This window comes from Eufriesea mexicana, unplaced genomic scaffold (assembly GCF_001483705.2).
Source record: "Eufriesea mexicana isolate 0111107269 unplaced genomic scaffold, ASM148370v2 scaffold15025, whole genome shotgun sequence".
NCBI classification, from domain to species: Eukaryota; Metazoa; Arthropoda; class Insecta; order Hymenoptera; family Apidae; genus Eufriesea; species Eufriesea mexicana.
In genome coordinates, this window is record NW_016922458.1 from 170,981 (window position 1) to 190,734 (window position 19,754).

The 19,754-nt window shown below is 43.0% G+C and overlaps 1 protein-coding gene across 2 annotated transcripts in view; it reads right to left on the reverse strand.

Moving 5' to 3' along the window:
• Positions 1-19,754, reverse strand: part of Ten-m (teneurin transmembrane protein Ten-m) — a 112,554-nt gene that overhangs the window by 17,153 nt on the left and 75,647 nt on the right. Inside the window, exons 2-5 of one of the 2 annotated variants that reach the window (XM_017909126.1) lie at positions 14,954-15,136; positions 7,913-7,997; positions 4,474-4,637; positions 3,794-3,964 (exon numbers count right to left, since the gene is read on the reverse strand). In XM_017909126.1, coding sequence (XP_017764615.1) covers positions 3,794-3,964; positions 4,474-4,637; positions 7,913-7,997; positions 14,954-15,136 — 603 coding nt within the window. Of the gene's footprint in view, positions 1-1,306; positions 3,965-4,473; positions 4,638-7,912; positions 7,998-14,953; positions 15,137-19,754 lie in introns of both variants that reach the window. The other variant, XM_017909125.1, reaches the window with a different exon arrangement.

Here is a 19,754-nt window from a genome sequence, read left to right on the forward strand (position 1 = left end):
AGCATGTAGCTGCTCTTGGAAAAGTTAAGAGCTCGGTGACTTTGAGATACAAATGTAATTTACATCAGCTAATTATTTTTAGACACACTCTAGGGGTTGATAGTTCTAGTGCCGAGTAAACACGAGAAAAATGTGAACAGAGAAATCATTTCAAATTATCTAATGAAGGCTATTTTTGTTTGCAAAGAAGACATGTCTTCAACTGAAGTACAGAGATTGTACGAACCAAAGGCTATTTTATAATTCTTATATTTTATAATTTGCTACCATTTGTGCTGCCATTAGTATTTGGAAATTAGATTCAATTAATACATATTAAATTTGTTAGAATTTTTTTAAATTACCAACTCGTGACAAGAAATATAGGACTAACTATTGTAACATAATCATGAAAATAATTCGTTACTTCAGCTTCCAGAATTATCCCATATTTTATTATTATCGTCCAACAGTTTCTCGAGGTATAGATATTAGATACATTTTCCATCAGAAAACTGATTGTACTTGCTTAATTATAAAGCAAAAAGGTATATAAAAATTGCGTGGCTTTATACTTAGCTAGGCTTGCGTATCAGCGAATTTCGTGACAAGTTTTTATTCGTATCGTTATTTCGCATCGACTAATCTCTACTAACTGTTAAACCTATACTCGCAATTTCGCAAGGGTCAGCCAACTGGTTTCCAATCTGACATTACTCTTTTTTCTTTTTTACTCGCAGACAAGAAAGAGAACAAAGAAAGTTACAAAATGATGAAGAAAAAAAAAAGAAAAAAAAAAGAAAAACCGTGTTCTTACACAGGACCTTCCAATGAATTCTCATCACGCTCTCCTAGCGTAATACTATCATCAGCGTTGTCTTTCTTTCTCTTTATTTTCGCAACAATTTCGTGCACGAGCTGATTAGAAAATACCTCGGTTACGTAGTTGCGTACACGCCAAGATGCACCAGCACCGTATTACAATATTACACAAACTTCTCTACGGTCTAACCGCTACACGTTACCCACGCTTAAACACGCCGCAGCGAACGTTCTACAGGCAAACGAAGTTCGAGCGTGATAAGTACTACTTGGCGGATCGCTACGTGTTGTTTTATCCAAGCGAAAGAAAAGCTCGCATCGGCGGGTGAAAGATGAGAATAAAGAGCGTGGAAAGATAGAAAAAGGCAGAGAGAAGAAACAACAGCGAAGAAGAGCGTAGAAACGTATTACAGCGAAGATTATAAAAACGGAAGCGAGAAGACGTGAAAGATAATCGGTTAATAGATGAGCAAACGTTTGAAAACAATCGTAAACGGGGCCTCACCTTCCAGGATCAGTATAGTGGGTTCTGGGGGTAAAGGGGTGGTCCCAGAACACCCTGACATGCCTATGCTGCTCGACTCTGTCTCGTAATTCGAGGTGGTCCAGTCAACGGTACTGCTGTTCTCCTCTGTGGTAGAGAGATAATCGTGCTCGGTGCTCGTAGTCCCCTCACCCTTTACCACATCCTCCACAGTCACCGAGGACTCTTTTCCACTTTGATCCTGCCCCGTATCGGGCATCGTCTGTGTCCTGTGCTGGTACGTCTCGTCCATCGAGAGATTCGAATTTTGCGGCTGCTCTTGGTCGAAGTTTAGGTTCTCGTCGATCGCTGAAAAGTTGTCCCACTCGTCAGAGGATGAGCCCATGCACGGGCAAGAGCACTCGCACTCGCCACCAGCCCAGATCGGAGGCGGTGGCGACGAAGGTGGCTGCGGCGGCGGAGGCAATCGATTATCGTTCCTATCCACAGGATTCGCGACCTTAGCCATGCTCGAAGCCGATTCCACGGGATTCTGGTGCTCGCGCACCTGAAGCTGTTCCACGTTCATCCCGGACGGCTGACGGTCAGCGTCGCCATTCGTAGGCACCGAGACGGACAGCACGTAAAGCGGTTTCGAGGCTGCGGAAGCTGAGTCCCCGGAAGCAATCGTGATGTTCACAAGCACCCGATGCGACGATGAAGATGACGATGAAGTCGATGGGGATTGAGAATGTCGATCGACGGGTACCTCGATGATTTTCACCTGCTGTGTGAGTGGCGATGACGGCTCGGTCGCGGAGTTGGACGAGATGGGACGTTCCGCGTTGTTGGAAGTATCATAGGTCTTTTCAGGCATGGAATCCGTTTCCGTCGATTTCTCGTGGAATTTCCTCCTGAATTCTCGCAGAAATTCCTCGTCGCTCTCCTCCCTGGTGATCACTCGCAGATCACCGGTCTGATGCATCAGACGGGGGACATTGTTCGTCTTGAGCTCGTTCACGAACGACACCGAACGATCACGTTCCTTAGCCCTGGTCGTCGTACCAGCTATTTCGTCGCCGTGGTTCAGCTTCACGATCTCGACCTCGTCTTGGCCGTAATTATAAATCGGTAAAGGATAGTCCCGCTGGAGTTCCTCGGATTTCTCGGAACTTTTCACGCGACTCGGCCAGGTATCGGATTCGGACGAGGAATCTTCCCGGGAGAGCTCTCGCGTTTCCTTCACGACGTCCGAAAAATTGTCGGAAGAATTCGCATTCTTCGGATCCTGCGGTCCGTTCCCAGCAGTACTTTCAGTTTCCAGATTCTTACCATTCGGTTTGCCTTCCTCATCCTTCCGCCCTGCACTCACGCCCTCCTTTATCTTCACCGAATATTTCGACGAAGCTGAACTAGCAGTGTCTACGTGTTCATCTACTCGCGCCGGTACAGCGTTAACATCGACGTTGCTCTTGGTCGAGCTAATGGTGGTACTTACGTTCGACGAATCGGTGAAATTCACGACAGGACCGTCATACCCGGTGGTATTCCCGGAGAAAGTCGTGCTACTCGTGTACTCGCTGTTCTCTAACAACTCTACGTTCCTTTCTACGTTTTCCTCTAACCTCGACTCTACTTCTTCTGGTGCGAGCTCTACGCTACTACTAGTACTACTCCCATCGTACGATGAATCTCTCACGGTGATCGATTCGACTTCCTCACGGACGTTCTCCCGGAACTTCTTCGATTCTACGTCTACCGAAATCGCTGCTTGCGAACTAGCGTAAGCCCCAGGGACGCTCCAAGTTTCGGTAGTTCCAGCGTTAGCATTGTCCGTACTCGACAAGTGAACGAGCTCGGTAAACTCGACGATCGAGACGCGATTCCCCGCGATAATCGGCTCGGTAGTGGCCACGGCGATCGAATCCCGGTCGTCTAACGCGGACTCCGTGTCAACGTCCTTGGCTCGACTCTCTGAAGGCTGGTCTGCCGGTTCGTTAGATGAAGTGGAAGAGGAGAACGAAGAAGAGGCGTACGAACGATCGCTAGCAGCAGGGTCAACAGAGGCAACAGAGACAGAGGACTGGGTGGCGAGGTCGTCAGCAGCGACAGTGGTATCGTGACGATCGTGCGAATAGTTAGTAGTAGTAGTCGAAGAGTCAGAGACATTCACGCGAAGCAACGCCCCCGTGGGAGTCGTCGTCGGTCCCGTTGAAGACGAAGACGACCACGAAGACTCGAGCACGTCCTCGAGCAGGTCGTCTGCACGTCCGGCGTTCACTTTCGGCCGAGGATCATCCGCATGCTCCGTTTCATGCACAACAACCACACCACGTGGACGATCCTCGTTGAACTGGACCGATCGCTGCCCGGACCGTGACGCAGCTTCGTTTGTCACAGTCGACGAGTGCAGCTCGTCGGTGCGTTCACGGGATGCGACAGTTTGGTGCAACACATGCTGGTTAAACGTGTCCCTACGCTTACGGATGTACGCGTGCTCTAACATGCTAGCCGACGGGTTAATACTACCTCCTGACGACGTCTGTTGCCGTGTTCGGCCGCTCGACTGCGACGACGACGCGACCGCCGATGAAGAGGTCTTGTTCCCTTCTGACGACAACGGTTTCGTGTCCACGTTCTCGCCGACCAGTACCGTGCACGCTTTCGTGCCCTGGTAGGACCGATTCACTATGCTGGAAACTGAAACGAGAACGAGATATTTCGTAATCTTTATTCGAGGGTTTATCAAAGTGACGAAGGACTTAATGGCTTGGGGCAGTTTCGTTTCTGCAATTTCTAAAAACACGTCAGACTTTCTGACGAAAATTTTGAAATTGTTCATTTAGGTCATGGTAGGGGTTCAGTGTTAACAAAAATTTGCACCACATTTGCCTAATTTTCCTCTATAAACATGGTACCTGATTAACCAATTGTTCATTAATTATTCGAGAAATCTATATCATTGAATGTCAATTTTTTTTCGTGCAACATACAACCAATACGTGATCAACTCATACACCACGTTGTACGTAGTGTACGCCAATTATGGTATAGCATATCATACGCAATATTCAAAATTACGTAGAATTTGGTTCAGGTATAATAATCGAAATCGAAGACGAGTAATGTCAATTGATTATAGGCAAACTATTCGTGCAGTGCAAACATTTGTTTCTAGTTTAATTCATAGACATAAATTTACAACTTACCTACGACATAGGCCAGCGCTGCCGTTATGCACAACGAGACCATAAGCAGTATCATCGCAATTAATTTCCAGCTGCACCAGTCGACCCCTTTGACAAAATGGCAACGAATGCTTTGTCTCCTCATTGGGATCATTGAGGGCGCGTGGCCGTACGGCAAAGGTACCCTGAAATCAGCGTTGATCTCGTTTCACTTCCGCCTCATGCTTTAACGATCATCTACCGCATCGGAGTGATAGTGAATTGATAAAAGGAGAGCAATAGGTCGCGAAATTATTCTTCTCTATCAGTGGCGATTTATTTGAATATACAAACATCGACTCGTGCCCTCTATCGATTTTCTTCTTCGGCAATTTAATGTGACGTTCCCTCTTGAATTTCATCTTTCTCCACCTTTCACGTTCATTATACTTTAGACCAATACCGTTATCTTTATTAGTCATTGCAATAATTTCCAATTTATATTCATCGTAAGTTACATTATCGTCCTACTTCAGATCGGTCATACGGAAATTTTCTACTTTACCTAAATATGTACGTTCAGAACAATTACGTGAGTCGTAGAAAATTTCTCTTTCGAAGAAAGTTAATCGTTTTATTGCTTCTCAAGTATCTTAAAAACGAAAAAGAGAACTACTCTATTCTTCGTTAGCTTCAATTTTATTATCCCTATTAACCCTTTGACTACTGTGAGCGCTGAAAGGTGCTCAAAAGTTTAGTTTGCTGTTAAATTTGAAGTATGTAACAATTTAATGCAGAGTGCAAAGAAATAAATAATTTCAATGTAGTGCAATATAGCGTTTTGAGTATTATTCGAATATACGATAATTTTTCAGAAAATGCATACCTAACGAAAAGTTTCACGGTTCTCAATATACATCACAAATGGATTCCTATCTTTTTAAAGTCCGCAGTAGTTAAAGGGTTAACTATTCCATACGCAATAATTAATGAACGTTTTCTTAGGTATCTTCTCCGGTTCTATTTTTCCTTATTTCAATTCCCTCTCTCTTTTCTGTCAAACCAATATTCCAAATAATACAAGAAATCTAACAAACTGTCTTCATCTACTATTAACCCTTTGCACTCGAGGGGCGCCCTTCAGTCGCCATTTGATAAAATTTCGAACATCGATACTCATTGATATGTGAAATTTAAGATAATCTAACGGTGTGCCAGGTATCGGAATCAAATAATTCTACGCGTTAATTATTATACAAATTCTTATTTACTGCTCCAAAAAATATCATCAACTTTATAGCAGAAAATCTTTGAATTCCTGCTCTTCTTTAGCCGAATTGTCATCGAGTGCAAAGGGTTAATACGTCTGATAATCTCTCCGTTCCTGCCTACTTCGTTGCATATACACTTGAATCAGTCACATTTTAGCGGGATTATTAGCTTGGCTGCGTCATACGAACATCAATCATGAAATCTGCCTCAACTTCCCAACGCAAATGTACCATCGAGCTCTTTCCGTGTCCCTTGCCAGATACCCTCTTTCCAGTCACGTTGCGAACTCAATTATAAAATTACTCGATTTCTCTCTGTGTTTCAGCGATTGAAGAGGGCGTCGTGGATATATGTCCGGGGGCCTGGCTGGCGGAGGTGGCGCTGCTGTCGCGCGACTCCGCACCGTCTCTGAACCGTTGATTTCAAAGGGGACGTCGGGTTCACGTCGTTTGATACGCGGGCAAATATATTTGTACTCGTCACGTGCTCTCGCGCAAAAGCATCAGGCCGGTCCCTGGAGTATGTTTATGCTGAACGTGGAAGCGCGCGCACGCTTCCGAGTAACTCAGAAACGTCTAACAAAAATATTTAAACGGGACGGGCCCGGGTACCCGAGCTGCGAGAGGCTGCCTGTTTGCTTTCGTTGCATCACGCGATAATGGAAAACGAAAGCCAGACGCACCCGTAGTCGTCTTCGCGGAGGTCTTTACTCTCTTTCACCTCTTCCACCATCCTGTACCCTCGAAAATCCCCGCGAATTTACTCGGTTCTATCCGATCTTCTTCCTCTTCCACCGATTGGATCGATATATTTCTGGTTCTCGGTTCGAAATATTTCTGGACACGGGTTAAGACGAAAAGATTCGAAGGAGCAACGTAAGTTTGTATTTTTTTTCGCCTTCAAATTTCGAGCTCGAGGATCCTTGATGCATATGAGCAACGTCTGAGGGAAGGAAATGTACCGGCTTTGTTTCCAATTATTCTGCTACGAGAAACTCTAGGTTTATCGTATGGGTGGAAGAGAAGGTTAAAGTTCACTTTTCTATGTAGCAGATGGAATATCTTTTTCTGAAATTCTTATCTTTTATGAACAAAAATACGTGTCCGCGTGTCGCAATGTCTGATGGTTGTTTTGTATAGCTTCTTTATTGTTTTGCGTTTGAAATAGATTTCTCCGTTTTTATCGAAGTGATATATCTACGAGTTTGGATTGATATGAACGAAATTAATTGTCTCGAATAGTAAAATACTCTAAATTTATGTACTACATCTTCTGCAAATGACTGCTACGTTATATATCCTCTGACATCTCGAATAACTTCTTCGTAATCCGACAAATCTGTAAGTCGAAATATAATGTGAATAAACGGTTAAAAATAAAGTCACGAAAATTCAATATTTTTGCAATATCGACTTAATGAAAGAAAATATGGTACGTATATGGCGGTAGTATTCATCCATAGAGGGTTAGGATATTTTTAAAACACTTCTGAAGTAAAGACGACCGATGTTTACCAATAATGACTAAATAAAAAGTATATTGCAGAGATACTACGATATTTTTCTACATCTCGTACTGTTTCCATCCAAGGTGTGGAAAGATGGAGCTCCCGATAAACCCAAATTCCGGGAAAAAATTCGGCTGCTCGTCCAATCCATTATCGGAACAGCACACCGAGCCAAATCCATAGTAGTAGTAGTAGTCGGGACACAACGAAAACATTGGCAGAAAAACAGAATCCCCTGGGACTGACGAGTTTACGACCGTTTAGCAAATTTCGAGTACCTAACTCGAGGGCCCGCGCAGCGAGGGCCATTCCGTGGTCCCAAGGAGCACGATTTTTCACGGTAACGTGGTGTCACGTGCACAAAAACCTTTCCTCGACGGGATGACATCTCGCCTTCAAACATTTACTCATTGTGCGACATCATCCGAATAGATGATTCACGAGTCGAGTGCTCTCCTGGATAAGAAGAAGCTCGCCACGGTTCATTCGTTCCGAACTGTTCCATTTTCCAGGCTCGTTTCCGAAATTTTCACAAGTTACCTTCCTTCGTACTAACCTCACCTTCCTCTCCTTTTTTCTTTTCTCTAACCATCACGGTAGTGGAATTTTTTCTCGCCTTTTGTTCGCGCTATCCATTCGGATCGGAACGAAGAAATACAACGGACTCGGACGATACCAGGCCGGGAAATGAAATAGGCTTACCTGTCCATGTTGTTCTGCAGCTCGACCTTTATTGGACTATTCCCCGTGGACTGATTCTTGTTGTTGTACTCATTCTTCGGTATCTCTGCGAAAAGAGAGAACAAAACGATAGAGACAATTTGTTACGTTGCAGATCGACGAAATTTCTCGTGGGAAACGCTGGCCTACTTTTCCGTAACCTGACTATTATTCAGTCTATCCTGCTTCTGCTCTCTCAATGTCCGTGTAATATCTTCGCGTTTTCCCTGCTTTCCCACCTACCCCATGTCACCCCCTAGTTGTCTCTGCGCGGAATAATTCAGGGATGTACACGTTAGAAACGTCCGACAATCGGGCAACGATCCGAGAGTCAGGCATCTGAACCTCTTAAATTCCGACAGGGTGTATCGCACCCTCTGCCATCAATGGTCCAACCATTATTCCGCTGGAATACGCTGTAGATTTGCTCTGAGCGTTTCTTTGAGATTTTCGGTTAAATTTTACTCAAGCAGCGAAATCTCGTAACAGCGATAATTAACCTCTACGAAATTTAAGTAATTCCTTCAACAGGTGAAGACCAGCAAGCCACTACAGTCATTAGCGTTTGTTAGTAAAGTGACGTCCCGGGTTATTAAATTCACATAATTTCAATAGCACCGACCAAAGGTTGAAAAATTGAGAGGAAATTTCAGCATCAGAGCATTCGTTAGCGTTCATCAGCAAAGTGACGTTTCGCGATAGATTAGATTCAGTTAGAATTGGATCACGGAAACCAATTGCCTGGCACTTTCAAAGAATTTCCAAGTTAAATAACGAAAATAACAAAGTTAACCAGGAATTGGTAGTCCAATCTATAACATCCTAAATACAAGATAGACACAGAGTCCTCTAAGAGTAATTTAACTCAGAATTACTCACGTGAACTTATAAAATACAAGTATTAGCACCAAGTGCCCCACGAACTAGGTCGTCGATAAAAATTTTTTAATATTTATCAACCCTTTGCACTCGGCGATTTTTTCGTTGCAGAAAAATAGTAATTCGAAGGCTTTCTGTCATGAAATGGGCGATATTTTTAAAATATAAACTTTTAAATAAGAAATGGCATGCAAATTAAGACGTAGAATTATTATACTTCGATATTCCACGAATCGTTGGGTAATTTCAAATTCGATATATTAATTAACATCTGACTGATGGTCACCTCTCGAGTGCAAAGGGTTAATAAAAATATTCCAGAAAATAAATTATTAATCGCAATTTCCTCTTTATCGAATCTATTTGGTTGCACATCCTCACGTGTATAATCCCAGGTGAAAAAGTTCAAGGAACCAACAAACTAATATACACCAATGTTCACTCTCCCATTGATGCATCGCCAAACGAAGCCACCGATTAGCCCACCCCTAATCAAAATTTCACTATGTCAAACAATTTACCCAATAATCATTCAATCATCGATGCCCAATTCCAGAATCCTACCGCGAAAGCACAGAAACCTAGCTGGATTTCCACGAATCGCGAAATCAAAATACCTCTGACAGCTTAATTGCACGCTTCTTACCGCGTTCCGCGTATTTATTACGGATTTCTAATTACCAAAGGTACACATAATTAGAGAGGGCACGGTCCATGGGCGGAACTGTCGGAAAAATGAATTAAACAAGCGTTTCCTTTATTTCTCTCTCTCTATTTTGTTGCTTCCCTGGTTTTACTCGGTTTACGATATGGCGGATAGAGGTTCGCGCGTTTTGCGATGCCAGACGCGACGCCCTTTTCTTTTCACCGTGTTCCCCGATACACTCGAAGACGGAGGAAAAAGAGGAAGAAGCGAGACGGTGAACCGAGGCCCGTGTTGAATCGATAAGTACATGATTCATCGTGGTTTCGGTTTGAATTTCAAGCGACCAGACCGCAAGGTGCATAAGGAAAACTGAACACCTTGGAAACACCGCAAGATCGTCCCCCGTGTAATCGATGGTGGTTTTTCTACCCGCTCATCGATCCCTGACTTTCCTTCGACCCGGGTAATTGAAAACGGCGTTGTATAATGAATACTGATATAGAAGGAACGATTGTCCTTAAACATTTGATTTTTCTTCTCACGTATCACCGCGCGCTTCGCCTCCACGTGATTGTTTAAAGTGGATTTATACGATTATAATTTATACGACCATAAAGCAGGGTTTATGGCTTTGGCTTTGTGTTTTCTCGCGTCGTGCTGTGGGTATATTAAAGACAATGATAGACCGATGTTTCGTACATTATGGTACTGGGTTCTGGCTAGATTTATTCTTGCAAATTTTATTCAGGCGTAGTAAAAGTGACGCTTTGGCAATTATTCCGGTTATGTTGCTATTTATGATTACATTAGTGGTATTTAGTGAGAGTCATTTTGTTATTTCCAGTATAGAAATAATAGCAGCGATAAAGACGAATTGACAGTGATAGCTAATCGTGGATAATTTTAAAATTAGGAAGGACTGCGGAAAATTGTGCTATAAAATAGTAGATATTTTTAAAAATTGCTAAATATATCGTTGTCATTTGTCTCTGTATTGTAAACGACAAACGAATTTAATTATGTATCCCATAGTTATACAAAAATTTAATATTTCTTGTACTTTAATTAGTATAAACAAAACATTCAATGCATATCTAGATACAGCCAATTACTTCAAACAAACTTAATTTTTAAACAAAATTTTCAACGTCGAGTGCAAGGGAAAGGAGCCATAAATATTACAAATGAACCAAAAGGCCATGAAAATTGAAACTCTACGGCAAACGAAATATCCCAAAGGACATAGTTAATAGTTATTCCCATAACTCCAGCTTTGCTGAAAAAGGACGTGCAGGCGCTTTCTAAACAGAACTATGGCAATTAATCAAGAGCTTAATGAACGAATCTGAGAAATCCTCTTAAACACTGGGAACTGCGTGAATGTAAATCACATCCGTCTGGACGGTCATTAAAAGCAATTCTGACACGCCAACCGTAGACATATCCCTTTTTATACGGTTCTTTCCTCGCATTAGGCGTCGTCTCGTGCGGCCGATAATCATGAATAAAGAAGCAAAACGAAAGGGCAACGGGGAAGCCCGGGATCGTCGTAATCACGGATATCTGGCTAAATGCCATAATCATCGGATTTCGGGGCCGAACGACTGGCAACACCTGCAATTAGCGGCATGGGGTCCGCTTTTGCGGACCTTCGTCTTCCCACGCTCCGATTTCGTGCCCACCAGGTATATCTGACGCAGGGTGAAGGGTGAACGAGCTAATTCTGCCGTCACGGCAAGACAAAAGGGTTCGAGAGCATCGGAGTGCGATCCTTTTACTCGTTTCTATTAAAAATCATGGAGCATGGAAGGATAGAGCGATTTGAAACGTGCAAAAATTCCTATAGCTCGAGAGAACTCTGCTTAGATTGGCTCGGATCGGATATGGATAATGCCAAGATTTTATTTTCTAGTACGTTTTGTTAGTAAACAGATTTGATAGAAAACGCGAAATAAAATATAATAAACGTAAGAAGTAAAATGAATAGGACAAAAAGAGATATAAGTTCACTGATCCAAGTATTGCTTATTTTCGAAATTCGGAATGTTATACTCAAGATGACTTCATTGGAGAGGATGGATCTCAGGGATGTACAGGATTTTGTTCTCTATGAGGAAGAAATGTACAATAGTTGAAAAAAGATATAACAGTTCATCGATCCAAGTATCTCGACCCTTTGCTCTCGTTTAATAAAATTTTGGAGATCAATGCTAAATAATATCTCAAATTTAAGGTGATCTAACAACGCGTGAGGTATCGAAATGAAATAATTCTACGTGTTAATCGTCAGCAGAGAATCTTCGAATTAATATAGAATGAAATATAAAATATAGAATATAAATGAATATAAATAGAGAAATATCGTATGAAAGGGATGTAATGGAAAACTTGGATACTTTCATCCATTAGAAGATCCTCACAGCCAAGCAATGCAGCTTCACTGACACGAAACAAACAAATGCTCTTTAAACTTCGACCCTTTAAATTTCTACCAAATATTACAGGGTCGTGCATTTGGGCTTACAGATCCACAGCGAAACGCGATGTTTTCAGGAACGTAACTGCAAGATAGAAATGAAAAATGGAGTACTACCGATTGACGCGACAATTTTGTCCAGCGTACCGAAAAAGAGAAAAAAGCCATGGATACGCGTGTATTCTTTCGAACAACGATACAGCCTGTCCATAACCCACCCCGTTGGCCGATTCACTGGCCAACCGTTAGAGAAGATGAATGACCATAGAAATTTTGCAAACACCCGCGCGACAGATTCGAGGAAGCCAGAAGTGCGCTATCGACAGAGGCAGAGGCAACAAAAGTCTAGGTGGCGGTGTCGATGACCAGGCTGGAGAAGAAAAGGGAGGAAGGGAGCAGCGAGGATCGACCTTAGGTGGAGCCTAAAGTATTCCGTGGAAGGTCATAAGCGTCAGCCAGTGTCATAACCGAGGGTCAATAAGTCGAGAGATCATAAATCACCGTTCGAACCGTCCCACGCTTTCCAAACGCCATGGCTTTGAAGTGCTGTGAGATTCCGCGTAAAAGGAACGTTAAGTGTATACTTGGATGGCGAGAGTCGTTTCTGGCGCCTGGACAGCCTGGGGAACCGTGGAAAATTTTCGGGCCCTTCTTCGGCAAGAAGGAACTGGCGAGCCTTCGGGATACCCGTGTATCGGTCGTTTCACCGGCACTCGAAACGTCGAGAAGCTTGGATCTCGTCGTTGTTTACCCACTGTTCCACGGCATGCTTTTCGTCTCTCTCGAGTGCATTCACTGCCGGCACGCTCGAAGCATCGAGACAGCACATTTTACGGGTTATCGTTCCTGGTAAATTCAGAGTGCTTGCCTGGTGGGCCTTCCAGAGACTCCATTCTGCGCGTCCCTTAGGGTAGTTCCTCGGTTATCAGCGTTTCAGTCGATGGAGGGTTATATTGCTAGGGAGAATGGCCGGTATGTGGTATAATAAGCTGGGAAATTTTCGGTACTGGTCGATGCTAGGAACAAGCAATCTCTTTCTTCTTTCCAAGGTCACAGAAGGCTCGAACGGTTCTCGAAATTTAGCCACTGATAATGTTTACGAAGGACTGGAGGAGGGATACTTCAGCCCTTGAAATAGCGTAGAAGAGTCGCTGATTATTTTCATCCTGCGCTGAAAGGAACATCATCATCATCATAGTCACCCAACGCCTCACCCTCGCTACGTACCAACGGTGACTTAACATTAAACGTACAGGTACTTTACACATATCTATTCTTAAGTCTCAACGATATAACAATCCCAGCCCAGTCGACAATAAAATACCTAGGTTTACATCTTGACAGCCTAGGTTCACGTCTTGATTTAAGAAGGATCTTTTGAAATTTTATAGAACAAGAACTGGTCGAGTAATCGAACCTTGGTACCCTTATTCGTAAACACATAATTTTTCCGTGCAGAAATATTGGACGGTTATGAGCCTTTGTGCACGTAATACACTGAAAAGAGTGTTCGCGTGTTCTACGTCTCCCAAGTTCCTCTATAGCCGGCATAAAAAGGTCAGGAAGTTAATTTTTCCAGCGTTCGACGTAGTACAACTTCTACAAAATCCATTATCGGGCTCACAGTGCTCACAGTGTCCATCCCTAGGGAACAGTGCGCCTACCTGTTCCTTTAAGATAAAGTAAGAGTCTTTCATGCTGGATATTTCGATAAATAATGGAGGGAAATCCTTAACGAAGGCGTTGGAACTTTTCAGGTAACGTAGAATTTTCTGAAAATACTCCAGAGTCCTGCTCGATAAGATAGCTCGCCAGAAGGAGACCTGGGAAATTATCTCACCCCCGCCTACCATAGGTTACCACTGATTACTGTATGTACTACCCTCGTCAGAAACGTCACTTTCCCCCTTCTTGGCTAAGCCTTCTTATTACGGTCCTTGATGAAACACTGTCCGCGCTATCTGAAGGCATACCTCGTCCAAACGCAGTGATGACTCTCTGTCCTTCCAGGAATCGCGGTTTTTCTTTCGTTTTCGCTCGTCAAAAGTCGTGAGATGTCAAAAGTCATCGCTTGTCCACTGATATTCCGGGGAATGTTTGCATTTGATGTTGGCGTGCTGGTAAATAATCGATCGTCGGATAAACGGACGCGAACTTTACACCGGTCGACATTTTTCCAGGATCCCCGAGAGTTTTCCCAGGACGCTATCGGTTAAAAGTGTTTGAGAAACAAATATCCAGAGTGCAAGATTGACCGTCTAAGAGGAGACAGGATAAGGATTCCGTTCGAGATACGAGACTCTCAACTTTGCGCCGGGCAAACTGTTCTAGCTTTTGCGTTTTGGTGTTTAAAGAAGGATAGGTCGTGGCAGCGGGTCCGTTTCATCGAGATCGTGTTTGTAAAGATATTTAAACGTTGGTATATCAGAGTATACCTTGGATATCTAGAAATTTGTTCAAGAAGGGTTCCTTGTATATCTAGGAATTTTCTATTCGGAGAAGAAGAGTTTCCAGAGAAGCAACTAGTTTGTACGAATCGATAATTCGAGTAGCATTTGTTCCCAGTTATATTTCTACAAATTCACTCCGGAAACCTAATTTTCCAAAAGCTATCGAAATATCGGAATAATCCCAGACGTCTTCCCTAATTTCTATTATCAAAAACAGTTTAATTAGCCCAGGTAGCAATTAATTTGCGCAAACGGACTTCAAAACAATCAGCAGGAGGAAGAAAAATCGTTACCGTGAATTCTCCTTCACGAAAACTCATTTTGTAGTATCTTTCGACCGAATTACTCGAGTAATCGTAGATATCGCTTTCGATTTTCGCCAACGGAAGTAGCTCAGTGTTGCACGAGCCAGCGATTCCTTAATTAGCTCAAACAGTTATCGACCAGTGACGAAGCTGATCGAGCAGAGGTACACGATGTCTCGAGGAGGTGAAACCCCTTTTCTCGCGTCTTCGTGACCCTTTTTCCGGTCTGGTAAATCAGAGCCCAACGAACAACCCCCGAACACTCACTTGGCATACTGTAGAAGCCACCGGATGAGTTGCGTACGAGGCAGGCCGGCTGGAGGTCGGGATCACGCTCGTGATCGCTGGCTGCGTGACTTCCTGGCAATCTTCCGTTGACGCGACTCATTGTAGGATTACGGGGTGGCACATCGGGCGGGCCCCGCGGCGCCGAATTGTCCAACAAACACCCTGTAACGAGCAAGGAAAGGATATACGTTAATTGAGCTGATCGTTAACGGACAGTTTGCCGGGTATTTCGCGAGAATTTCTCACTCTGTTCCTTTTCATAAGGTTTTTGGATTTTGTGCATTTCATTGGATATTTATCTGCCACGCGTTTGTCTTCGTGATAGCGATGTTGTTGAATTTTGCAATATTTCTTTAGTGTTGTTTAGTATTTCCTTTTATGAAACATTTTGGATTTCGTGGATTGCCATCTGTGGAATGTATCAATGACTCGGTAATAAGAAGATTATCCGATTTTCTAGGGGTTTGTTGGTTTTGCATTTTCTGTGAATTCCTTCGGATTTTGCAGACTTTAGCTGCGGTTTGTTATGCGAGCGAAATTGGCCTGAAATGTAGAGATTTTTATGGATCTTGAGTGTTGTATTTTTTAACGGATTTCTATGGATTAATAGATTTTTATTTATAATAGAGATTGTCCGACTTTTATGGATCTTGAGTGTTGTATTTTTTAACGGATTTCTATGGATTAATAGATTTTTATTTATGCGAGTGAAATCCTCGTTTATGGAATCAGTGGTTTAATAATGGAGAAATTTTATCAGATTTACGAGATATTGTAATATCCGCTGATATTCCAAGATGAAGCCACTTTGAGGTTATCAAAAGATAAGAACAATTTTCAACATTCGTATTTCGAGAGAATGTTTAAAAGAAATTATTCAAAATGAAGAGAAAATTCACATTCTAAGAATCCATCCCTATCAAACAATTATCACACCAAATCTAACCGAAATCCAGTCACACCCAGCTGCTTCCCTCTAAAAAATAATAAACTACCCCGTCTCCCTTATCCAAACTTCCGCTTCCACCCTCCAGTCCTTCCCAAACCTCTCGATCATGACACTCGGATCACGATAGCCCAGGAAGATTGCTATTAAAGCACGTAAGAGCGCAGTTCGATCGGCGTAAAAATAACGCTGCGGTTCGGATCAGCCAACCTGGGCCAGGTCTTCTTCTTGGAAACTCGACGACGAACAATGCCTACGCGTAATCCTGGGCAGGTGGCCAGGAGGTTTTCACCGAGACGAAAGGGTTGAGCCGATCTCGCGATTAGCCACGTTTCACACGGCCAGGCTTTCGTCGCTGCTAGAGGGATTATGCGACGAGGGGGAGTGACCCAGAATCGCGGATGTTCTCTCCTGTGCGCAATGGTGCGAAATGAAAATTTTCGAAGGCAGCCCAGCTTTGTCACCGGCACTGTGTGCCAGGTATAACAATGTCACCGATTCTCCTCTTTTTCCGCTCTCACCCCCCCCTCTCTCTCTCTCTCTCTCTCTCGTGTCCCTTTTTCAAAAAGCACACCTATAACGGAAGATGTATTAGCTTTTTTTTTTCGCGAGCCACTGCATCGGGAGTCTTTGTTGGATTTCTGTAACAATTTTTTCGCGCGTCGATTGATGGTCTCGAGAAAGTAATATAGCAGATTGGTGCTCGTGAATTTGTACGAACGAAATGTTTGTTGCAGAACCAATCACGACGCTACACGTTCGAAAATATCGGCGAGTTTGCTTTTAGCGTAATAAAGATGGGAAAAGGAGGAGGTTTTGCGAGGCTGAAATAGGGGTAGCTCGATAGTTAGCTAGGCAACGTTGGTTGCAGATTTGGATTCGTAATGGACGAGGTAATTCGAAGATCGGAAAAATTTGCAATTTCCGGGAAATTAGGAATTAGCATGTGCGAAATTCTAGAAGGGTACCAGCAACGATGGGCCTCGCGCATTCACGCGTGTATTCATAATTTGCTCCATCGTTTCATGATCGATAAGAATGCTGACATAAACAAATTTCAGTCGAGTAAAATTATCATTCCTAAATTACTATGTGACTCAACTCTCTTGTAACACGATTAATTCGTGCTTTGTGATATTAAAACCGTGTTAATTATCGGAACTTGACATAGGACATGACATTTTGTGTTATATCGAAACCGTGCTATTCATAAGACTATGTTACAAGAAGATTGAACGTATTATCGTTACTATGACTTCATTGCAAAAGGACAGAACGCTAGCCAATAGAAAAGCCAAGCTTCCATATTAAGGCTACCGTACATTAGTCTCTATACATAGTTCATGTTTCGCAATATTAATGCACAATTAATTCATCAAAAAATCACTGAAATCCAAACGTAGAAATATATTCTACCTCCTGTACATCCGGAATCATTTATTCAATTTATAGATTTGCTAACGCTCAGAGAAGTTAGGACCCCAAGGTACCCCAGGAATCATAATACACGATATCTAAATTCAAAATTTTACCTATGTCTAATATCCTCTCTTTGTCTGTAAAGTTCAGTCTGCCTCAGAAGTAACGAAGAAAAGGTTGAGAAAGTCTATTAGGAAGCACGTTATTCTATATCGAGAGCATCGTTCCGCAAATTCAGTTTCACGAGCAAGTCGGACAATCACGACTCATTTTTAGATTTCCTCCAAGTCGATACTGAAAAAGTGAAGCAGTCGCAGGATTCCTTAAGTCGATTATAACCCTGCTCAGATTCGAAGCACCCCGTCCTCTCTCTCTCTTTCTCTCTCATTGTATCGAACACAATCTAAAATACCTAACAGACCAGGCTCCCGGATAGGGTGACCGTTCAAGAAACTCGAGCCATGCTCTTTTTACGTTCTCTATTAGCCAATGAACTGGATCCTTTCGAGCCTTTTTTTACGCCTCTAAAGAACGTCCTACTGACATTCGATCGACTGCCACGCAACAGGATGCAGAGAAACCTGAACGAATAAAGGAACTGGGCGATGCGAGGTACCCTGGTGAACGCATGGAGGAACATATGACCAAGGAAACGAGGAGAGCGAAGAAAATTGGGAAAGCATGCATTGTGTTCAAGTTATCTCCGATCGTTCGACTCACAGTGATCCCTCGATAATCATCCTAGAATCATCTTGGTCGATTCTTCATGAATTTCTTGGCACTTTGACGAAGCGAGAGTCCATGTTCCGGGTTATGAACAGACGATGAAAATTTCTCTCAATTTCATTCACTCTCAGTCACTTTCACTTTCAACGGTAATGCAATAGAGATGATCGGACATAGCAGCTGAGTAGTACCTCTCTCGATAATGTTCGCGGAGTCCCAATGAATGAACATTAGCGAGAGGCCACTGTATTTGCAATTCTCTTTAGATCATTTTCAACATTTTATTTACTTCGAGTCACTTGGCCATTCGGTTCTCACGTCGAACTACTCGAATACTCGAAGATTTTAGAGTGTAGATACTAGATACGGGAATCATGCTAATAGGGGGTTGGAAAAAAGAAGTTTCAGCCGGTGGGACGACGAAGACTTTCCCAATCTCCGACTAATCGCTCGTCCCTTCCTTTTTGTCTTACCCCAAGGTTCCTGGCGAATTTCGATTCGTGCTCCGTTTGCGCGACCTCGCCATCGCCCCGCCACGCTTCAGCCAAGAGCACTCGACCCTTTTACGAGCGAACTTTCTCAGTTTCGACATTTTCCCCCGAGGGTCGCGCCGCCATTTCGCGTAACCGGCGGCGTGCATCGGTTCGCCAAAGAAGCCCCGGACATGTAAATTGCCGTGACACCGGCATTACGTCGGAGAGAACGGAAGAACGGCCATCAGAGACGGGGGTGGGAGATTGTTTCGCGGCGTCCGTCGAGCAGATTCGTTTTACTGCGATTCGAACGGCGGTGGTTCAGCCGTGGAAACCGGATATTCAATGATCTCGCTTCGAACGTGTTTCCTAGGGATGGAAAACGACAGCTTAAAGAGGGTATCTTTACGATAAGGAATTTTGGGGATGCGAGGATGGAAGGCGGTGGTTCGCAAAGAATGGAGGATTAACCCTTTGCACTCGGCGATCTTTTCGTTACAGAAAAATAGTAATTCGAAGACTTTCTGCCATAAAGTCGACGATATTTTTAAAACGGCAAATAAGAAGTCGTATGCAAATTAAGACGTAAAATTGTTTTGCTTCAATAGGGTAAGGGGGTAATAGGGTGCAAGCTGGGTAATTGTAAATTATAATTACGTATATTAATTAACATCCGTCTTTAGAATCTAATTAAATGGCGACTGAGAGGCGCCTCTCGAGTGCAAAGGATTAAATGAATGTTGATGCGTCGTTTGGTAGCCGGGTGATTAATAATAAGGATTAGGTAGAATTGATAATGATGCTCAGTTAAGGGATCTTTGGTATTTGCAAGAATACAAATTTTTATTGCGGTATATATATATATACGACCGCAGATAAGAGCGTCAAAGGGGTAGCTTAATTCCGGAACGTAGCAAGCATGGGGGCTGCTGAAAAATTCGAGGTTGCCATGATAATTAATATTAAATGCAAACTGTAGTTTACATTTCTGTAATGTAATTATTTATAGGTTCAGGTATAAATCAGGTATAAATTAAATTGGTGACCCATGTTCGAGGTACGACAAAACAAGGATACGCTATAATTGCTACAACGTTGCTGGGTCCTTCATACCACGGAATCGTTGAAGCTTTCGAGGTTTAGATGAGAATATATTTCTATTTCTGGTGTGAGGTTCTATCGAGCACTTCGTATAATTGCTAATTTAATATCATAA